Consider the following 21155-nt stretch of genomic DNA (forward strand, 5'->3'; position numbering starts at 1 on the left):
CAAATGAGAAGGTTAAGGGGAAAATGTTTAGGCCGGATAATGGGTAAAATGGGTCTTAGATAATGGGTTAAACAAATCTGTGTAAATATTGGGCTTAAAATTTTGATTACTAAATTGGACTTGAAGTTTCAATTAGAATGCGTCTTGGGCCAAACCCATTTGATCCCCATATTTGAATTTTGGATCAATTCCGCAATTTTATTTTATTTTTTTGAAAGCAATTCCGCAATTAGTCTTCCGGCTTTGGGGATTTTGTGAATTTGTCCAAGACTATAAAATAGATAAATGAAGATCTATAGCAGATTTGGTTCATGGAATAGTAGAATAGCATTAATAGTAGAATAACATTTTTTAAAAATAGGCATATTTTATTGTTTATTTTTAAGTTTTATTCCTACTAATAGCATTCATCCATAGGTATTGGGGTAGATCTTAGGTTGAGAGTTACTGAAAATTAAGAAAAAATGTGGTGTTCTTTTTTCAAATATTAAAATATTAAAAGTTGTAATAATTATAAAATTAACACACACACACATATATATATATATATATGGACGGGTTCATGCACGAAAGAGGTCCCAGGTGCAATCATGCAGTTAGATCTGAGTCATTGATCAAATCTAGATCAACAGCTTAGATAAATGAATTAAAAAAATGCGTGTCTGGAAGGAAGAAGCATAAGCTAAAAATGACGCACATTAAGTGATAAAAACACACCTTAAGTGTTAGAACAACGCACATTAAGTCTTAATATCACGCACCTTCAGTTTATAAACAATGGTGCATCTTAAGTGATAAAAACACACACCTTAAAAAGGAAAATCACACAACTTAAGAACAAACCCTACACACCTAAAGCTTTAGTCCGATGCACCTTAAGTTTCAACAAAAAACACATCTTAAATTATTAGAAGAACTGACACATCTTAAGCACAAAAACCACGCACTTTAAGAAGGAAAATCACGCACCTTAAGAAGGAAAATCACGTACCTTAAGAAGGAAAATCACGCACCTTAAACACAAAACCTATGCACCTAAAGCACAAAACTTATGCACCTTAAGTTTCCAATTGCACGCAACTCAAGCACAAAGACCTACGCACCTTAAGTTTGTCTCATACGAAAAATGACCAAAGTTTCACCTGTTAATTTTGGATGTTGATTTTAGCAAGATCAATGACTATCCTCTCACCGCACCTAAACACCCCAACCCCATGAAATTTTGACAATTACAAAGCATTTTTACTTATGTGTTACAATTTTGACAATATGTGTGATTCCACCAAACATGCCAATAGGCAATCCGCACCCATGAAATTTTGACAATATTACAAATGTAGATTTTTTTAGTATTACGGACACTGTTACAATGTAGTATATGTTCATAATACTGAAGCACAAAGAGTCAATATCACTCCACTAAGCTCGAACCCATGACTTTTCATGTGAAAATTACTATTAATACTTTATTGATAAAAATAAAATTTTTATTAAGGTGACGTAGGTAAAGACATTTTTTTAAAAATGATAAAGAATTGCATGGGCGAATAGCCGAAGATAACATTAGCTTTTGTTTTTTAATTTTTGGGTTGATTTAAGAATATTCCAAAGCGTCAAAGACCTTCTGGACTAGTGGCACCGGTTGTACACCTACATGGGAGGGGTGGGTTGTGAATGCAATATTGATTCTTTGTGTTTCATTTAGTTGAGAAAGTAGATATGAACAGATATTACGTTGTAAAGTGTACTAAAAATAGAATATTCGAAAGTAGTTGCTCCACTAGGCCACATTTGTGTACGTGGCGATCAATTATTGGATGACAGGTTTGCCTCGATGTTCGCGTCCCTATCGAACACTCTCTCCCAAATAAAGAAGAAGCAGCAGCAGGGCGATAGCGTTGAAATCTTTCGCTTCACTTTCTTTTTTGGTGTTTGGTACTCCATCAGGCAACACATCTCTCTTCAATGGCTACTAGCCGCTGGATCAGGCCCGAGGTTCCTCCTCTCTTTCTCCCTTTGTATATATATATATACACTTGAATCGGAGTATGTGTGTGTTTTCGCCGGAATTTATGTGATTTGTGATATGGATATGTGTGCGTCTTTCAGGTTTATCCACTGTTTGCGGCCATGAGCGTAGCCGTCGGGATCTGTGGATTTCAGTTGATCCGGAATCTCACCACCAATCCTGAAGTCAGGTCTCCCTCTCTCTTTCCTATATATATATACAACTTTCAGTTTATAAATTTTGTTGTTAAAAATATTGATATATTGATTGATTTCCTTTGAATAACCTCTGAGAGTGGTATATCTATATGATCTGTGTTCAGTTTCCATGGGATGTATATCTCCGATTATTTAGGTTTCTATTTTTTTTTGAAAAGATTTATTACAATATTTTTATTTTTATTTTTAGATTTTTTAAATTGAAACTAAATAAGATCTGCGTATGATTTTAAGCTACGAATCGTTGGACTTAAAAGGTATGTCTAAATCACTGCAAATAATCAATATAATGCAATGCCTCTGGGAATTCCAAAGTTAACTATGGGAAACAGTGTGCTAAGAAACCATAAATAGGGGGGAAATGCACAGAATATAGAAGGAAACTGATTAGAGATTGGAAAGGAAAACGAGAGTTCATTACATACTTCAATAATGATACAACCCTACTTTTATAGGAAGATGAAATGAAAAACAACTAACAAACTCTAGCTGAATTTCCAGATCATAAGCCGGCACTGTCCCTTCCCTCCTGCTGTTGATGCACACTCTCGTTTGACTAACCCAAACACCACCATTTTCCTCTTATTCATTCAGGAATGTAACACTCATGCTCCCGCAAGCTCATTCTTGTCCTTAAGGATTGAAATGAGGGAATTGAGTTTTGAGATGGGTATAATCTTCCCATGTAGCCTCCTCAGGACTTAAATTTGCCCACTGAACTAACACCTCAGCACTGGCAGCACTGTTCTTCTTCACCATTTCCTTTTGATTATAGCTTTAGGGGTTCTGTAAGGAGCTGCCCATCGGACACATGGAAAAATGGATAATGAGCCATCCAGAAGGCCCATAGTATTTGGAACCTAGCTTAACATTTTTCCTGATACCAGCAGAAGTCTGCCACTCTGCCTTTAAGGCTGTAGCTTGAGATAAACCCAATCTCCCACAAGGAATTCTTTGTCACTCCTTTTGTTGGCATATTGTTTCATTCTGTTTTTGGCCTTCAACAAGTGACTCTGTTTCTTAGCAAGCTGTTAAGAGGCTTGCTGATTACACCATATCTTCTCACAAATCTCCTGTAATAGCCAGCCAACCCCAACATGCCTCTAAGACGCCAAATGATGTCATTCTACTAACCCAAATGTCATTGTTTTCTTCTTATTCATTCAGCAACATAACACTAATACTCTAAAGTTAGTGTAATGCTAGAGATTTTGCATTGCATAATGTCCCTTCATTTGATTAAATGAATGTATCAAAGTGCTGTTGATCAGACAAGTAACCAATGGGTATGAAAAATAATGGCACATGTGGCTAAGTTACAAGATTGGGAGCTTGGTCCATTTGGTACACTAAAAATGATCAAATTTTTATTGCTTCATTATAATTAATTTGACCCACTAAGAAAAATGTAGTCGTTCTTAATTTTTAAAAATAAATGCATTGTTTTTCCTTCTTGGGTCAAAATCATTGCTACGCGGGGAAGAATATATAAATTGAAGGTGAGAAATTTTGATTCTATTCCTAAATACTAAAGGGTGCCTAGGCAACAACTATGCACTAATGTGCAGTGATCTCAACTTGCTTTTTCCATTGAACTGGGAATAATGATCTTCATCACTTTTGGACTTAGACAGCAGACCTTACCTACCATCTTATTATGCATTTTGACAGGGTTAACAAGGAGGGAAGAGCTGCGGGAGTGTTGGAGAACTATGAGGAGGGGAAGAAGTATGCTGAGCACTCTCTTAGAAAGTTTGTCCGCAACAAGAGCCCAGAAATAATGCCATCCCTCAACCGTTTCTTCAGTGACCCTCAGCGCAATTAATTGCCTGGAACTGGAAGCATAACTACCAAGTTATGGGATTTGAACTCCTGTCATTTCTGCTGGGATAATAATTGTGTTTGTCTTATAAACGTTTGTGTTTGAATGGTTGCCCCTAAGAACAGGGTGGATTAAGGTAATGTACTAAGAACTGATCTTCATCTACTGAATTTGGGTTCTGTAAAACATGAAAAACGTGAATGTACCCCCACTTAGAGTAATGTGATATTTACCTTATTCTCTTGTTTTTCTAGATGACAGTTACCCTTATTATTAGTTGATACTAGAAGAGTTTCAAATAGAGAGTTGGCTAAACACAACATGCCAAGTGATTGAGAGCTAGCTCTAACAAGTTGGTTGGGAAACATGATTGGAACAATCAATTAACAATCAACTAACAAAGTAATAATAAGCAAAGAGCAATTGAAGTAATATGCAAATGTAAAGAATGGACATGTACTTGGCTTAATCTTTCAAGATGTTAAAGAAAGTCCAGGGATTGGGGATCATGAGTCATCATGTAATGGATTAGCAAGGTTCAAGGACTACCAATTTCATGCTAAATCCCATTCTCATGTAGTTTTATTTACGGAGTTCAGTTAATTATGTGACGGCAGCTGTTTCTTTACTTAAAGAAACGGTGTCGTTTTTGGACCATGGTCTACGATATAACAACTGGTATAAATGTGCTTGGCCTTGCAAGTACATAATTTGAATTTCATTTTTAACATTGGTATAAATGTGCTTGGGCCTTGAACCTTGGAACTTGGTTGCTTGCTTGTATTTGTTCATTTTTTTTTTTGTTGATCAAAATGAGAGGGGAACACTCAAGAAAACTAATTACGCGAAATTCACACACCCCCGTTGATAGGGACTCTCCTATGAAATCTAGTTCCAATTTGATCCTCGTGAATCATTACTCGTAGCCCACACGGGGCTTCATCCAGCATAATGAGCCCATTCTGCCTCGCGAGAGCTTGCTTAGCCAACGCATCATCAAGCCTATTTTGCTCTCTATAAACGTGCGTGAATTTAATACTGCAAAAGCACGCCATCTCAGCAGGGCATCTGTTAATGATATTATTATATTACCCATTTACCCCTTTGTTCGAGTGAGACCCCGTAATTGGTTAACCATTGTTATTGAGTCGCTTTCCACAATGAGCTTGCGGCCATTATTATCTCTGAAAACAACCATCCATCTTTTGGCTGACTGGAACGCTCTTCCCAGTAAAAATTTTGTCATTCTCTTGCATGTATTTTTGCTTCCAGAAGGTTGAATCCCACACTGTCGCTGGTGAGACTCGATCTCCGGTCTTTGCTCCCAAACTTCACCCCTATGACCAGTTGAGTTGCCCATATTAGCAATTTTGCATGTATTTTTTTAAAGAGGGATTGAGGGCTGAAGACTTGAAGTGTGTTTGATTGCTTGTTTGAATTTGGATACTTGGACTTATTAGTTGCTTTATTATGTGTTGTGTGCGCTCAATGTGTTTTTGACAAATATGATGGATTGTATATGTTATGGTTAAAATATTATCAGTCAATTTTGACTTATTTGACCACTATTATCTATTTGATTTAGTTAAAAAATCAATATAAGTATTCGTTTAATAACCTTTTTGTAATTCTAAAATGCTAAAATTCAAAAAGTTGTTCAAAACAACTTTTTCAATTAACTTTTTGAAAAAAAGAAATTAACCAAACAGCTAACAGTTACTTTACTAAACATATTTTTACACTCAACTAATGCTATCAATTAATTATACCCTCTAACCTAATCAACTAACAACTATCAGCTTACAACCGTTTACCAAACAAGGCCATATGTTTCTAAACTGTTTTTTTTTTTTTTTGAGAATGTTTCTAAACTGTTTTTAACAATTCTAAATGTATGGAAAGGTTGAAGAATACTCATTTTGACCACTATTTTGACTGTTTTTTCCCTAGGCATGATGGTTGTCCGATGAGCGTTTAGTGCCTTGTACATAATTACATAAATAGATGGGAATTAGGGAACAGAACATGACTACATTAGTACAGTTTTTGAGCCACTCTAGGATTGCTTGAGACCAAGTTGACCTCCCTGGGCTTGCCAACTAGTAGATGACATGCATTAACACAAATAACAGAATCATCTCCAAGTAAACTTCCCTCAGTACTTGGTGACAGAAGTACAAATCTTAGGGTGGAAACGCTGGACATCCATTGCATGCCTTAATCCTCGAAGAAGACTTTTGGCTGCTTCCTTCTCCTGTGTTAATTGCCAAAATGTTATAATTGAAACATGGTTCCATCTCAACTAAAAAAAGCTTAAGCTATGCTCAACACGCCCCCTCACATGTGCGAGCCGGTTACATTTGACGAGCTCCAAGCAACATGTGGACCATAGTTTCTTTTTATTGGGTGACGTAGAGATTCAAACCCATGACTTTTGACATGGGGATTGAAGCATTGGGTAAAAGACAGTAATAGGACGAAAACCAAAACAATGGATAAAAATATGACATTTTAAAAATTGGGACAAAAATGAGAAAAACTCATTTCCCAAATGTGTTCATTGTCAGAGCCGGTCAAGTCCCATTTGCATTTATGTTTGACCGGTTTTGACCAGGAACGCATTTGGGAAATGAGTTTTTCCCATTTTTGTCCCAATTTTTAAAATGTCCTATTTTTGTCCATTGTTTTGGTTTTCGTCTTATTACTGTCTTTACCCCTGAAGCATTTACTCCATCTCAACTATATGGTTATATATATTATATGGTCAAGAGTTATAAGCAACACAACTATGTGTATTTGCCATCTATAAATGTGAAAAGGTGGATATAACTTACAGGACCCTGGCAGTCAAGAAGGCGGGTACAATAAATCTCTGCTTCTTCAAATCTCCTTTGAGCTTTGTAATATTTGACAAGAAACAGTAAGGCTTCAACTATGTTGGATTCTTCCCTCTCCTCAGATTCCATCCTCTCTAAATGCTTCTTGTAGTAAAACGCTGCCTCATCAGAACGACCTAGTTGAGAATGTAATTTCGCTAGCTGGTCAAGTGCGATTGCTTCTCTGTCATTTAAGTTTGCTGCCCTTCCGTAACATTTGATTGCCTCCTCAAGCATATTAACCTGCTCCGTTTTGTAACATTCCGCCATGGCAATCCACAACCGAGAATCATTTGGCTGCAAGAACACCGACTTCTTAAAATAATGAAGAGCATACAAGGGCATTCCCAACATCTCATAAGCTTGCCCTAATCCATACCAGGCTCGGTAATCACATGTGTTTATGTCCACAGCTCTCCTATATGCATCAACCGCTGCTGGGATGTTTTTCATTTCAATGTACTCATGGCCCATTAGTGTCCATGCTGACAAATAATTTTTATTCAATTTGAGTGCCCTCCTAAAATACATAACCGACTTCTCATGCTGCCCCTTCAAACTGTAGTAGTTCCCAATGATGCAGCAGGACTCTGGCCTGTATTTATCTGTCAAAATTACCCGGTGGGCAAGGTGACTTAAAGCAGCAGAACACTCCTTCGCATACAGCACATTGGAATACATATCCATTTCATCAATTCTATACGGATCATTTATTAGAAGCTCTTCAAATATTACTTGCACTTGTTCAAATTCCCTCATGCTGTATTTAGCTTTAGCAATCTGAGCCTGAATGTAATTGCTAAGACTGAAAGTTCCCTGTAGATGCTCGTACTTTGCCAAAGACTCATTATGCATTCGAAGTTCTTGGAAAGCACTAGCAAGAAAGAATTCATTCATCCAGTGATAACTAAGATTAAGGTTGTTCAGTGTCTCGATCGTGGTGCACAGGGATTGTAGCTCAGTCCAAGCACTCCAGTTCCATGGATAGCTACTCACAGACTCCACAAGCACTGTCCGAGCAAGATTGTCATTTCCTTTTTGTTTGAGAACAAGACCGTACAAGTAAAGACCAAAGGAGTCAATTGTTCCATTTTTGCGAAGCGTTGACAACTCCCTCTCAACAGAAACTAGTTCTTGGTTCACAACGTCACTCTTGCCTAAGGGCCCTTCAAGTTCTATTATCTCTTCATCTTTTCGCTTCTCACCAGCCTTCAAGGAACAAAAATAGGAATCAAAAAAATACCACCAAGTATCTTTCAAGCCATATAGTAATAAACAATACCACATTAGTCATTGTACACATAGTATCCATCAAAACATCGGTCATCTTTTGGCTTTTTGAATCGAGATCAAAATATCAACTATGATATGTGTCTGGTGCAAAGTAAATCCACATAGCTCTTTCATACAAAATTTGCTTAAAACAATATTAAAAGTTAATTTAAATCGAATTAATATCACTTTTGATCCCACGACTTTTGAGCTTTATAAATTTTGGTGCACAACTTTAAATTTTTTCAATTTTGGTGCCTAACTTAGTTATTTTTATCAATTTTGGTCCTTCTGGCTAAATTGACGGCGAAATGTTGCCGATTTTTATATTTTTAAGGGTAAAATCGTTATCTCAAGGAAGTATCTTCAATATCTATACAAACTCGCTGTAAAATCATATTTATAGGTGTTTGATCAATGCAAATAATGAAGAAGACATGCAGAAACTATACAGAGATCTATGAAATTTTTAGCATCGACGATGGACAAACCTTTTTTTTTCTTAATATGATTTTTCTTTTGTTTAGATATTAAAGATCTTTCTTTGGATAATGATTTTCCCCTTAAAATATAGAGTCCGGCAACAATTCATCGTCAATTTGGCCAGAAGGACTAAAACTGATAGAAATTACAAAGTTAGACACCAAAATTAAAAGAATTTAAAGTTGTGCACCAAAAGTAATAAGACCTCAAAAGTCGTGGGACCAAAAATGATATTAATTCATATAAATCTCCCCAACCATAATAACATAGTCTCAAATGGCAGGCCAATATGCATCACAGCAACATTTAAGTGCATTGTTACAAAGAAGATATCTGTTCAACATTTCAATCTGAAGACAGTAACAAGAGTGCACAGAATTCATACAGATTCCTGAGCATGATCTTTCTGGGCTTTGCTAAACAGATTAATGAAGGTTTAAAGGAATCGCGTAAACTATAATAATTGAATCGCACAACACATATTGCATATGCAAGAAACAAATCATTTCTTCAAATTTGATGAAACGAGACAGATTTGGTTCCCCAATTTAAGAGAAAACATCTTGTACCACCTAACTGACCTAAGGCCTAATTATAACTGCAAAAGACTAACTAGGTAATAATTAATCATTGTTGCGGAATCAAGTCCATCCAAGTTAATTCGTTTTAAAAGACTTTATCTTGCAATTAATATAAACTATTTATGGATGCAAATACAAGGAGTGAAAAAGACAACTAGTTTCATAAATGCTCACAAAAGTAACCATCAGCAAACACTATTTGCTCGACTTAAATGCATATAGAGGTGAAAGGAGTAATAATTTATTTTGTGCTTCAACAGGTTGAGAAAGTATAGATGAACAGATACTACAATATAATAGAGTCAGTAGTATTCAAAAAAATGCATATAGAGGTGAACGGAGTAATAATTTGAAACAAATTTCATGTTTTTTATTATACATTAGGTTTCACAGCTTATGCTATACTAATCCTAAGCGTACCAACCACTACCCAAGGGTGTGGTAGGAGTTAAATCGTCAGTCGCCTAGTCAGTTCTATGATCAAATTCCATCTAATTTAATTAGCAGAAGACTTAATTCCTCCGGTGTGCTTAAACAATTTGCAATTATACCAAAAGTGAAATATTTTCTAAGGGGCATTAAAACCCTACCAAATCAGCACTCATAGTTAATGAATCATATGTATGTTAATGAATATTATATGCAACTGGCAAATAAAAGAGCATAAAGGCCGGAAAAGCAATGAAATTGGAAACTATAATTAAAAGCACAAACCACGAAAAGGGCGTAACACCGCAAGAAAATGGCTTTCTTGCTGGTCTGATTGCGGAGCACATGCGCGGCTCTCCGGTACTCCCTGCAATCAAAATAAGACTTAGCAAGCAGGTAAAAGTCGCTGTCCCCGGCCTCGTATTCATCATCGAGCACCGGCGGCGTGGCCACGTAGGACACGCCGGCGGAAGGGGTGCTAGAAAAGGTAGCCTCTCCGGTGCCGGTGCGGAAGCGGTGAAGAATACTGGAACTGCCGAGCTGGAACCGGGTGAGAGATGCGGGGTACTCTGTCGTGTCTTGCTCAATTCCCGTTAGTTGCTCCGCTGCCCTGTGCCAAAAATTCAGAATTTTTTACAACAACAAAAGAATTATAGAGATTTTGGGGGATTTTAGGGTTTATGCGAAGGAAGGTACCATTTGGAGGCGGAGTAGAGGCAACGATCGCTAAGCTGACGGAAGGCAGCACGGAGCTCGTTTCTGCAATTCTCTTTGGTGCCCATTCAAATTTAAAGGATTTTTTTACAAACTTCGATGGAGAATTACATACGTATATAAGCAGTAGATATGTGTATGTATATCTTAAAGTAGAAATTTGTAGGGTTTCAGGCGAGGGCTCCCCTGCAGTGGTGCTTGTGCCGGAAACCGCGCTTCAGGATGTTCAAAAACACAAGTGAGAAAGGCAATTATGATTTATGAGTTTATGACTGGTACCCGACTACCCGTACCCAAGGGCCAAGTCCACTATGGTCAAAACTAAGCATAGTTGTCAGTGTCACTTGACGAAAAGGAATTTTGCCTTTTGAGAAATGAAATTTTATTTAAAAAAAGAAAAAAAAGTGATGTGTCCATGTGAGAAATGCTATGCTTCGAACATCTTCAATAGTGAGATTTTTATTGTAACTTTTTAGAAATTTTTAGATGTGTGATTACGAAAGAAAAAATGAGATGAAAGAAGAAAAAAATAAAACAATGATGAAATTTTAGATTTTTTTTTTTAAGTTCGATTAGTCGTTTAACGCGCCAGGCTAGGGCGCGACTTTGGTCTTCGCGCGAGAATAAATGCTCTCTCAATTCAAATTATGGGACCCACAAACCTGCAAAAGCCCAATGCTTTGCCGGAAGTCTTTTTCTTTTCTCTCTCCACATTCTCACTCCTCCCCATCATATTATTTTTCTTAAAAATTGTGTAAAAACTTTGCAAAATCTACTAATGTAGATAGCCTAAGTAGGGGTGAGCGTTTCGGGATTCGGTTCATTTTTTCCAGTTTCGGTATTGAAAAAATGATACCATTTGGTTTAATATTATAGTTCGGTTTCAGTTCAGTTTGAAAAAGTTCAATTTCTGTTCAAAATTAGTTCAATTCGATATACGGTTCAGTTTAGAAACCTCAATATACAACATTTATTAATTTTTCAAACAATACATATTCACATAGTCTAAATCGAAAGTCTAAACATTATATAACAAAATAGCACTATAAAGTTCAAACACACTACAATTGGCTTTTTTGCCCAACTGACTCTTCAGTTGGCTCACTTGAAATTGAAATTCTGGAAAACTATCATAAAAAATAAATAAAAAAATAATGATGTTTACCCGCGTGAATTTGCCCTTTGGGTGCTCAATTTGCAATAAACGCGCGCATCCCTTCCTTGTTTTAATTTTTTCTCTCTCCTTTGGGCCCCACAATAAACTCCTCTTACTCAAATACATTTTCTTTCTCACTTCTCTCTCATCTTTCCTCCAAATCACACACTCTCTCTTCCATGTCAACAAAAATCCAAATAAAAACCATTGACATTGATGCTCTTAGAACATCCTTATTAATTGAGTTTTTCACGGTTTTTTAATAATTTTTGTAATTGTGATTTTTTTTTTGGGAAATAACAATGATTCATTCAATAAGATCAGAAGCTAAAACATTACAAATGATAGGAGGAGGGTGTGTGAACCACTCCAATTGATCAGCTATAGAAACATACTGTGATTAGGAAAGAAAAAATGGAAGAGGATGAAAAAAAAAACAAAAAACAAATATGAAATAACAAAAAAATGAATAAAAAGAAAACTGATGTCAAGCGTGCCTGACGCGCCCAGCACGCGCCCGCTGGGCGCCATTGTTGCGCCTGACGCGCGTTAGGCGCAACACTTCCAGGATTTTCCTCTACAATTTTACTGTGCTAAGAACTCCAATTTGCAGGAGTTATTTTTCCTTCTCTCTCTTGGACCTCTCTCCTCCATATAAGATACTTTTGTATTATGAACCTCCCATTCACCATTGGTGTGGATGCTCTTAGTGAGGGTGGGGGAGGAGACGAGGAGTTGTGGAGGAAATCCTATAAAGGGTCTCACCATTTACTAAAACATTGATAAAAACTATAATGAAGCTCTGAGAAAAGTAATTTAGTGGGTGAAGTTTAAATCTCATATCTACTATATATATATATATATATATATATATATATATATATATATATATAGATTTCTATTCAAATGTGGTCGCGCCCTTACGTGCGGCGTGCGGTTTACACCACTCAATGTTAAGAAATGCACCACTCAATGTTATTGAGTGGTGCATTTCTTAACATTGAGTGGTGTAAACCGCACGGCCGCACGTAAGGGCGCGGCCACACCTGAACATGACATATATATATATATATATATATATTATTATAGTATAATATATATAAATATTATATATATATAAGAGCCAAAGAGAGTTAGGCCTAAAATTGGTAGAAAAAATGGACGGTCAAATTATTTAATCAAATGGATGGTTAGATGAATTATTTAATCAAATAGATGGTTAAGATAATTCAGATTAATATTATTAATAGAGATTACCTAATTTAACCTTACTTTTATGATTATCCATTAAGTTTTCCGTTAAATATTATCTTCTCCGTTAATATTCCGTTAACTTTTAATTACCCATTAATTTCTATAAGAAAGGTCTTAGGTTCGAACCCATCTCAATCAAATTTGACATAATTAAGTTTCTCACTCTATTTTACTCTTATTAAATTAAATACATTAGTAGCTACAACAAAAAATGATACATATGTATTTCTTTAATTTAGAATTATGTGTCTACAATACCTTTATTTGAAAAAATTATTCATTATCAAAAATTAAATTAAATAAGAGAAATAATTTCATATTATATTGTCTTTTATTTCTCTCATGCAAAGATTCTTTACATTCAAATTATCAATTGATATTCATTACATTGTCCATTATCTTTTTTTACAATATCTTGTAATTAAATATCAAAGTTATAGTACAAAATAATGTTATATTTTATTTACCCAAGTATTTATTAATACATGAAAAAAAATTAAAAATAATTTGAAGCTAATTATATTTAACTACTTGGGGGATTGGTTGACAAAGAGAGTACTCAAATAATAACATAACAAATTGAAGCGGAATCACTCTATTTTACTCTTATTCAATTAATAAATTAGTAGTTACATCAAAAAATGATACATATGTATTCTTTAATACCATGAAAAAATAAAAAAGAATAGTTGAAACCAAAAAAGTAGTATTTATTTAGACTATCATTTTTAGACCAAATATTTAGACTATCGATTTTACAAGGTTGCAAACATTTATTTTAGTAATAATTATAATGAATTTTTTATATTATCTTGGATTCATATACTTTGAGTTAGATATTTAAATAAAAAAATTCAACATTAAACATGTATAAACTTCTCCTATATAATCTTGCATTGATATACTTTCAAATATTTATTTAAATATAAACATTGAGCATTAACCCATTCGCGCAATGCGCGTATAAAACTAGTCAAAAGATAATAAGTTTGATTCTTACTAGTATTTTTTTAATCTAGTTGCTTGAAGAAAAAAAATCAAGTTTATTACCAAAATGGTCCATCGACTATTGCGAAATTACCAATTTGGTCCTCAACAATTTTTCTTGACCAATTAAGTCCCTCGACTTTGAAAAATTTAACCAATTCGATCCTCCGTTTATTTTTCTGTTAAATATCCGTTAAATCAGGACCAAATTGGTAATTTTGCTATAGTCAAGGGACCAAATTGGTAATTAATTTTTGGGATAAAATACAAATAAGTCATCGTACTTTTTGGAAACAAGCAATTAGGCCATTCAACTCAAATAACCCCAAACAAACCATTGAACTCAAAAAAGTAAAGCAATTGAGCGACTAAAACTGAAAAAAAAAAGAGCAATTAACCCATTTTAAAAATTTCCGGCGACAAATTTCGGCACCGACAATCATTTCCAGTGGTCGCCGGGAATGCGAGGTCGCCTTCCCCAGGAGAATTTTATAGTTTGTCATCGAAAATTTTAAAAATGGGTTAATTGTTTTTTTTTTTTTTTTTTGGGTTACAGTGGCTCAATTGCTTTATTTTCCTGAGTTCAATGCCTTATTTGGGGGTTATTTGAGTTGGATGACCTAATTACTTGTTCCCAAATAGTACGATGGCTTTATTGTAGTTTATCCCCTGACTATAGCAAAATTATCAATTTGGTCCTGATTTAACGGATATTAACGGAAAATTAAACGGAGGACTAAATTGGTTAAAATTTTCAAAGTCGAGGGACTTAATTGGTCAAGAAAAATTGTTGAGGACCAAATTGGTAATTTCGCAATAGTCGAGGGACCATTTTGGTAATAAACTCAAAAAAATCCAATGGTATCAAATACTGTAGCAACCCAGCAGACATTATCTATATACTTACTCGTATGTATTATTAGGCTATCTTCACTTATGCAATCTTCTTTTGTTTTCAAAATGTCATATCACTAAATTTTTAATTATTTACTATTCACTCTCCATCTATACAATTCTATCTCATCTTTAAAAATGATCCACTATTATATCACCTTATAAAATTTTATTTCTTTTATCAATAAAATAATACTAATAATAATAAAATATATAAATGAACCCACCTTTGCCAATTGCAATTCTAACTCCAAAATTGTATATTGGAAATTATTATGTGGACTCCCAAATTCTACTCCACTCTCAAATTTTTGATATAAAAATTTTTCTTGGGATCCACATAATGAAAATAACATATCATTGCTTGTCACGTAAAGAAATAAACGTGATGGAGTAAAATTTGAAAGTACAGGTAATATAACTTTTGTATATTTTGTAACTGTGACACAAGCCATAAGAGCAATCACACCAATTTAGTTTTTTTTTTTTCTTTTTTTCTTTTTTTCTTTTTTTTTCACGGTTTTGTTAGTAGCAACTTAGGAGAGAGGTGATGATAAGAGAAGAAGGAAAAAAGAAAGAAAAAAAATGATGTTTGATGCCAAAGAAAAAAAAAAAAGACCAGCATAAACGCGCTAATCGACACGTGCAATACACGCGCCTGGCTAGTCGCGCTTCTCTTTCATAAGATGTTCTCTCTCCTTGGGGTCCACAAAAATCATGTTCTTGCAAGAAGACAAAATCCAGTATATCTCATTCTCTTTCTTTCATATCATATTGCACTGGCCTAAAAACAAAAAAAAAAAATGTATTTGATGTGATTGCTCTATTAGCCTAAGACCATACTCAATAGTGTGAGGTTTTGAGAAGATTTTGCAGGTGTGACTGAAAAGAGAAAATGAGAGTAGAGGAAAAAAAAGAAAATAAAAAATTCAAAATTTAAAAATAAATAAATAGATTTACGCGCCCAATGTGCTCTCATTATTCCCAATGGGCCCCTCCAGATTTGCAAAAATCCCAAATTTGTCGGAATATTTTTTTCTCTCTCCAACTTAAAAATCGTGAAAAAATTTGTATTGAGGAGGGTCTAAAATTGTCCTCAACCTAGCAATTGTACTCATTTGCAAGATGATTTGGCATGCCACGTGAATTTCTTCTTCTTTTTTTTTTTTTGTTTTTTGTTTTTATTATCTTATGTGTTTAGCAAGCTTGCTAAGTACATAAAAGACTGTCATTCGGTAGCCTTTGTGTACTTTAACAGACAGCTTTAAGGCAGCAAAAGTTGCCATAAAACTTTTTTTTTTATAGTTTCTTATATATATATAATATAATATATATATATATATATATATATATATATATATATATATATATATATATATATATATATATATAAAGTATCACCCATTTGTTAAAAGTAAGAGAGATTTGCAGGGATGTAGAACAAATATTAGAGAATTTACAAATTTGATGATTTGAAAGTGAAAATCATTTTAAAAAGTTAGAAATTTGATGGGTTATGGATAGTCGAATACTCGAATGGCAATTTCAATGGGTGGCATTAAAAATAAATGAAAAAGAAACTCCACATCAGATTGAAATTGGCTCAATTGCAAGGCTGCGAGTAGCCTTGTTTAAAGCAAACTTGACACGTGACGGCATAAGTTAATAATGTAGTAATGTACCATGATTTCCCATGCTAGCCCTTCTTAAGCAAGCGGCGAATTCCCAAACTTCAAACAATCCACGAGGCTAAAATAGTAAATTCATTAAGAACACGCGCGGCACACCAGGAAAATTCGTATTCAAACTCCCGCTCGAAGTAACGAACAATAGAATTTAAATTTTCAAAACCCTCCTTTTTTTTTTTCTGTTATTCCACCCCGCCATTGTCAACAGCCCAACCCTTTCTTAACGGCCCCAAATTCAAGCTGTTTCTCTCTCTGCTTCATCGTTCAAATCTCAGATCTACAGGCATTCGCAATAGTGGAAGCTGAATTCGTGGAGAGAGGGTTTAGATTTAGATCTGTAGCAATGGCTTTAGTTTCTTCTGCTTCCAAGGATTCTGGATCTGTTTATTGCCGTAAACAGAAATCTCTCGGCCTCCTGTGTTCCAAGTACTCTCTCTACATATATGTGTATTTTTTTTTTTTCAATTTTCACTCTAATTTGTGTACAAAGTTGATTTGATGTTATGCTCATAAATGCCAAATATTAAGCAATATTTTGACTAGTTACAGTTACATTGATAAAGACAATTCAGTTTTGTTTAAAGGTGTATAAAAATTAAGGTTTGTATATAATCTATTCAGTTAGTTTTGTTTATGCACATGGATATACCTATTTCTTCAGCTAAGTAATTTGTTTGGATCTGAAAATTTAAGTGTTTCATGCGAAAATGTTAAATTCTATGTCTATATTTGTTGATGTAAGCCAAGTTTGTGCTTATTGTTGTGCGTTTATGCAGTTTTTTGAGCTTGTATAACCGTGAAGGCGTAGAAACCATTGGGCTTGATGATGCAGCAAAGCAACTAGGTACTGATCTAATTTTTCATTTTTTGTTTTTATTGCATATGGCTTAATTTTTGAATACTATTGACCCTGTTACATGTAGTATCTGTCCATATACTTTCTCAATCTACTGAAGCCCAACAAAGTCAACATTGCCCCCACTGAGGCTCGAACCCATGACCTCCCACTAGGGAGAATCACTTCATGCCGCTTGACCATAAGGCCTTTGGCCATATGGCTTAATTTTAAACATCTTTTTTTTTTTTGGAAAGTGTATGTGCTGAACTTGAGGTATTTTTGGTTGTGGTTTAGGGGTTGAAAGGAGGAGGATCTATGACATTGTGAATGTTCTTGAAAGTGTTGGTGTAAGATCTTCTAATTTGGCATTAATTTCATCCTTGGATCCAATTTATTACTTGGATTACTGAGGGTGTCTTCTTCTTCTTGCTTGACCTCGATTGTTCAGGTTCTTTCGAGGAAGGCAAAGAATAGGTATACATGGAAAGGGTTTGAAGCAATTCCTAGAGCTTTTCAAGAACTGAAGGTAACAAGACATATATTAGCTTAGCTAGCAGCTTAAACTTAGCAAGAAATTATCAATTCTGTTTTCTTTTCTCATCTCATCAATTCAATAAATTTGATAATGGGACAGGAGGAAGGTCTAAAAGAGAGCTTTAGTGCATATAGTGGAGATGTCTCTGTCCAAGTATGTCTCTTTAATTTGAACTCTGAATGCAATCTTTGTATATATGCAGAATAATTGTTCCTAATTCTTTCTTTATTTTTGCAATACAACATATTTACTGTTTCCTGATTTCCATGTCTACAGGTTTCAGATGACGAAGAAGATGACAGACACTCAAACCCTAATGTTTCAAGTCAGAATGAGAAATCTGACTCCATTTCTGCTCCTAAGCCTGGTATTTTCAGCTGTAATTCTTTTTTGTAAGGCGACCTTTATCTTTTACCAAATTGACTGATACATTGAATACTTTCAGCAGACAATAGAAGGGAGAAATCTTTGGGGCTTCTCACACAAAATTTTATTAAGCTCTTCCTCTGCACTAATGTAAGTTGAGTTTTGATTTCAAAGCTTTCTGTTCTGTGGGAAACTTTTCAGTAAAGGAAGTAATTTCTTATGCTATGGTTGTTGCTCTTTCCTCAGGTAGATATGCTTTGCCTTGATGAAGCTGCAAAGATATTACTGGGAGATGGAAGACCTCCATCAATAAATAGAAGTAATGGTCTTAAATTTAAAACTGAGTTTGGAGGATTATTTTGCATCTTTTTTTTGACAAATCATGTATTTTGTAAATTTGTGCAGCTAAAGTTAGAAGATTGTATGATATTGCTAATGTTTTGTCTTCAATGAAATTCATTGAGAAGGTAATAAACCTGTACTTAAATTTGATACATTGCAGATTTTTAAATTTCATCTGCCAAGTCTATTTATACAGGATTTATTTAACTATGAACTTCACATTTAGCTTCACATAGACTAACACAACCTTGGCCTTTTGATTTTTGCAATGATGGTGTTGCATGCAGACTCATCACCCTGAAACAAGAAAACCTGCATTTAGATGGTTAGGGTTGAAAGGAAAATCAGAAAACCAAGCAGCAAATGCATCAGAGGACAATCTGGGTTGCAACCAGTCCAGGAAGAGGGTATTTGGAACTGAGCTCACAAATACAACTACAAAGAGATGCAAATTGGATAAATCAAAGGATGCTTTTGGCGAGTCAATGAAATCAAAACTAGCAGCACAAGTCAAATGTGAGAATTTGGAAAATGAGTTTGACAGACCAAAGCAGGACCTTGGTTCAAGAACAAACAGAAAGAGTTATCAATTTGGCCCTTTTGCTCCTGTAACTGTGCCTAAATTTGAAGCTTCAGAGAGTGGTGAGAGAACAAAGGTGATTTGTGAATTGGAAAGCTTAGCATCAACCTATCACCCTCAGTATCACAACCAAGGTATTGATTTCAACTTTCCACAAATCATTTTAAATACTCCCTAACTAGTTACAGACTTACAGGAGTGGAAACAGTGTGACTTACTGTGTGAAAGTAATCAACTTCATGTATATAATATAAAGATGACTGAAATAAAGAATCAGGAAAATCACACTACATTCCTGTTACTGGGGGTTCATGCATATTTCAACTTAATGGTTTTCTGTGAATGTTAGATAAACTATTATGCAGCTATAATATACTCAAAATTTTGTAGAAAATTGCATTAAATATGAAGATTTCATCAGGGGCATTTAGGAGAAAGGGAAAACAGTCCATGTTTTAGAAATTAGAATGCAGAGAAGAAATTTCCAACTATCTCTGTTGTCTCACTTCAATGTTGTTTTTGGTGTTTCAGCATTAAAGGATCTCTTTTCTCATTACATGGAAGCATGGAAGTCTTGGTATTTGGAAATTGCTGGGAAGAAACCAATTCAAATGCTATCCTAGTGCTTACAACTTGTAACACATCTAACACAGGAGGGATGATCTGGTGTTTAATGCAAATTGGTGAATTACATCAACTTGTACAGGGTTTTCTCTGTTCCTGTTTCATCCATTATTTAGATATACTAGCTTTATGTCTGTAATTTATCATTACTCTCCTTGTCATCACATGATTTCGATTTGTGCAATATAAAATTTGCAAAGCTAATTACAACAAGTCGTTTTATAGTGTTCTAAATTACTCCACAGAATACAATTGTGGACTTAGTGCAAGTATCATATAAACAGATCTAGATACCGATACACCTTGTATTGTAAAGTATAAAATAAAGGCGATCCATACTATTAGAGAGCCACCCTAAACACCAAGAACAGCTGCGAAAAGTAGTTGATACATGTAAACTGGTATACCTCAGTGTCCTGGGCTAGAGGGGCTTTCACTTGGTTGAGCTTCGATCAATACTCGGCTGCGATGAGTCACAGAAGCTAGCAGGCGTCGGTATCCATGAGCTGGGGGGCTATCACTTGCTTCTGCGTCGATTAGAAATCGACGATGATGGATTCCAAAGGTGGCGACACAGAAAAGTGCCGCCAGGGCCATGAGGATTAGAGTGAAGATGAGGAAAGAACGGGCGGCGCCCTTTTTCTTTCTGCAGAGGGAAGGGTTCTCCATCAGGTGGGTTGAGAAATGAGGGGTGCGTAGATTGAGATTGGGAAGTAGAAGAAGAAGGGGCAGGCCAGGGGTATTGTGCTCTCAAGTTCCACCGCCTATGCAGCTTATATCCAGTTTTTGACTAAACAAGTCGGGTGATTTCACCGCCTATGCAGCTTTCTTTGACTAAACAGTATCTCCAGCACTACTAATCATTATTGCATTTGGTCCACACTGGATGTGAGTCTTTGTGTATGTTTGGTCCTTTGAATTGGGAGGAAGCATCTTCTTCAACTAAATCATGATCGGACTTTGGGAGTTGCGTCATCCATGCTGTGAAGGGTTAAAGACTAAGAATGTGACGATTTTCTCAAACTTGGACAAAAATAAAAATATTTTAAAAACGAGACAAAATAGAAAAAATTAGACATGCGTTTGAGACTTTGAGGTTAGAAACGCATGTCTCATTTGCATTATATATATATATATATATATATATATATATATATATATATATTTGGAATACTGAATCCAAACGCAAGTGAGACTTGCGTCTTATAAAAAAAAAGGCCGCCTACAGCAACTATGATTGCCTTCTCCTTGTGGTCAACGATTGAAATTGTCCTATTTTTATCACTTTTTGAGAAAATATTTCCATTACCGTCTTTAACCCTTACGATCGTTATACCCTGCACCACGGTGCACATAGCAATGTGCACCACCTACGTAAAACGACGTCGTTTTGGTGTTAGTGGTCGCGGATGCGAATGACTCCAGGGAATTCATTCTCTATAATACACATAATCATTATCTATAATACACAGAACGTTTGCCTATAAT

At 35.1% G+C, this 21155-nt stretch overlaps 3 protein-coding genes and 1 long non-coding RNA gene across 6 annotated transcripts; 2 read left to right on the forward strand and 2 right to left on the reverse strand.

Moving 5' to 3' along the window:
- The first annotated feature begins 1843 nt into the window (after positions 1-1843).
- Positions 1844-4301, forward strand: LOC116011243. The gene is made up of 3 exons (XM_031250785.1): positions 1844-1995; positions 2110-2198; positions 3898-4301. Exons 1-3 carry the CDS (start codon positions 1966-1968, stop codon positions 4049-4051), a joined length of 273 nt encoding a protein of 90 aa, XP_031106645.1. The 5' UTR covers positions 1844-1965; the 3' UTR covers positions 4052-4301.
- Positions 4302-5876: 1575 nt separating this feature from the next.
- Positions 5877-10629, reverse strand: LOC116007594 (anaphase-promoting complex subunit 8-like). Its single transcript, XM_031248313.1, has 4 exons — positions 10386-10629; positions 9975-10299; positions 6883-8133; positions 5877-6302 (listed from the first exon to the last, which is right to left on the reverse strand). The coding sequence occupies exons 1-4, from the start codon at positions 10469-10471 to the stop codon at positions 6204-6206; spliced, it is 1761 nt and encodes a 586-aa protein (XP_031104173.1). The 5' UTR covers positions 10472-10629; the 3' UTR covers positions 5877-6203.
- Positions 10630-16593: 5964 nt separating this feature from the next.
- Positions 16594-19877, forward strand: LOC116009377 (E2F transcription factor-like E2FE). 2 transcript variants are annotated; one of them, XM_031248748.1, is made up of 11 exons: positions 16594-16808; positions 17159-17226; positions 17515-17567; positions 17669-17746; positions 17855-17908; positions 18032-18122; positions 18201-18271; positions 18368-18440; positions 18527-18588; positions 18751-19177; positions 19575-19877. In XM_031248748.1, exons 1-11 carry the CDS (start codon positions 16726-16728, stop codon positions 19664-19666), a joined length of 1152 nt encoding a protein of 383 aa, XP_031104608.1. In that variant the 5' UTR covers positions 16594-16725; the 3' UTR covers positions 19667-19877. The 2 variants fall into 2 exon arrangements, with proteins under 2 accessions (XP_031104608.1, XP_031104609.1); XM_031248749.1 differs by having other exon boundaries at positions 18204-18271.
- Positions 18528-20421, reverse strand: LOC116009403. Of its 2 annotated transcripts, none has more exons than XR_004096681.1 (2): positions 20075-20421; positions 18528-18775 (listed from the first exon to the last, which is right to left on the reverse strand). It is a non-coding gene; the product is annotated as an uncharacterized LOC116009403 (long non-coding RNA). The 2 variants fall into 2 exon arrangements; XR_004096675.1 differs by having other exon boundaries at positions 18536-18760; positions 20075-20419.
- Positions 20422-21155: the final 734 nt, after the last annotated feature.

Source organism: Ipomoea triloba, chromosome 2 (genome assembly GCF_003576645.1).
Source record: "Ipomoea triloba cultivar NCNSP0323 chromosome 2, ASM357664v1".
NCBI lineage: Eukaryota > Viridiplantae > Streptophyta > Magnoliopsida > Solanales > Convolvulaceae > Ipomoea > Ipomoea triloba.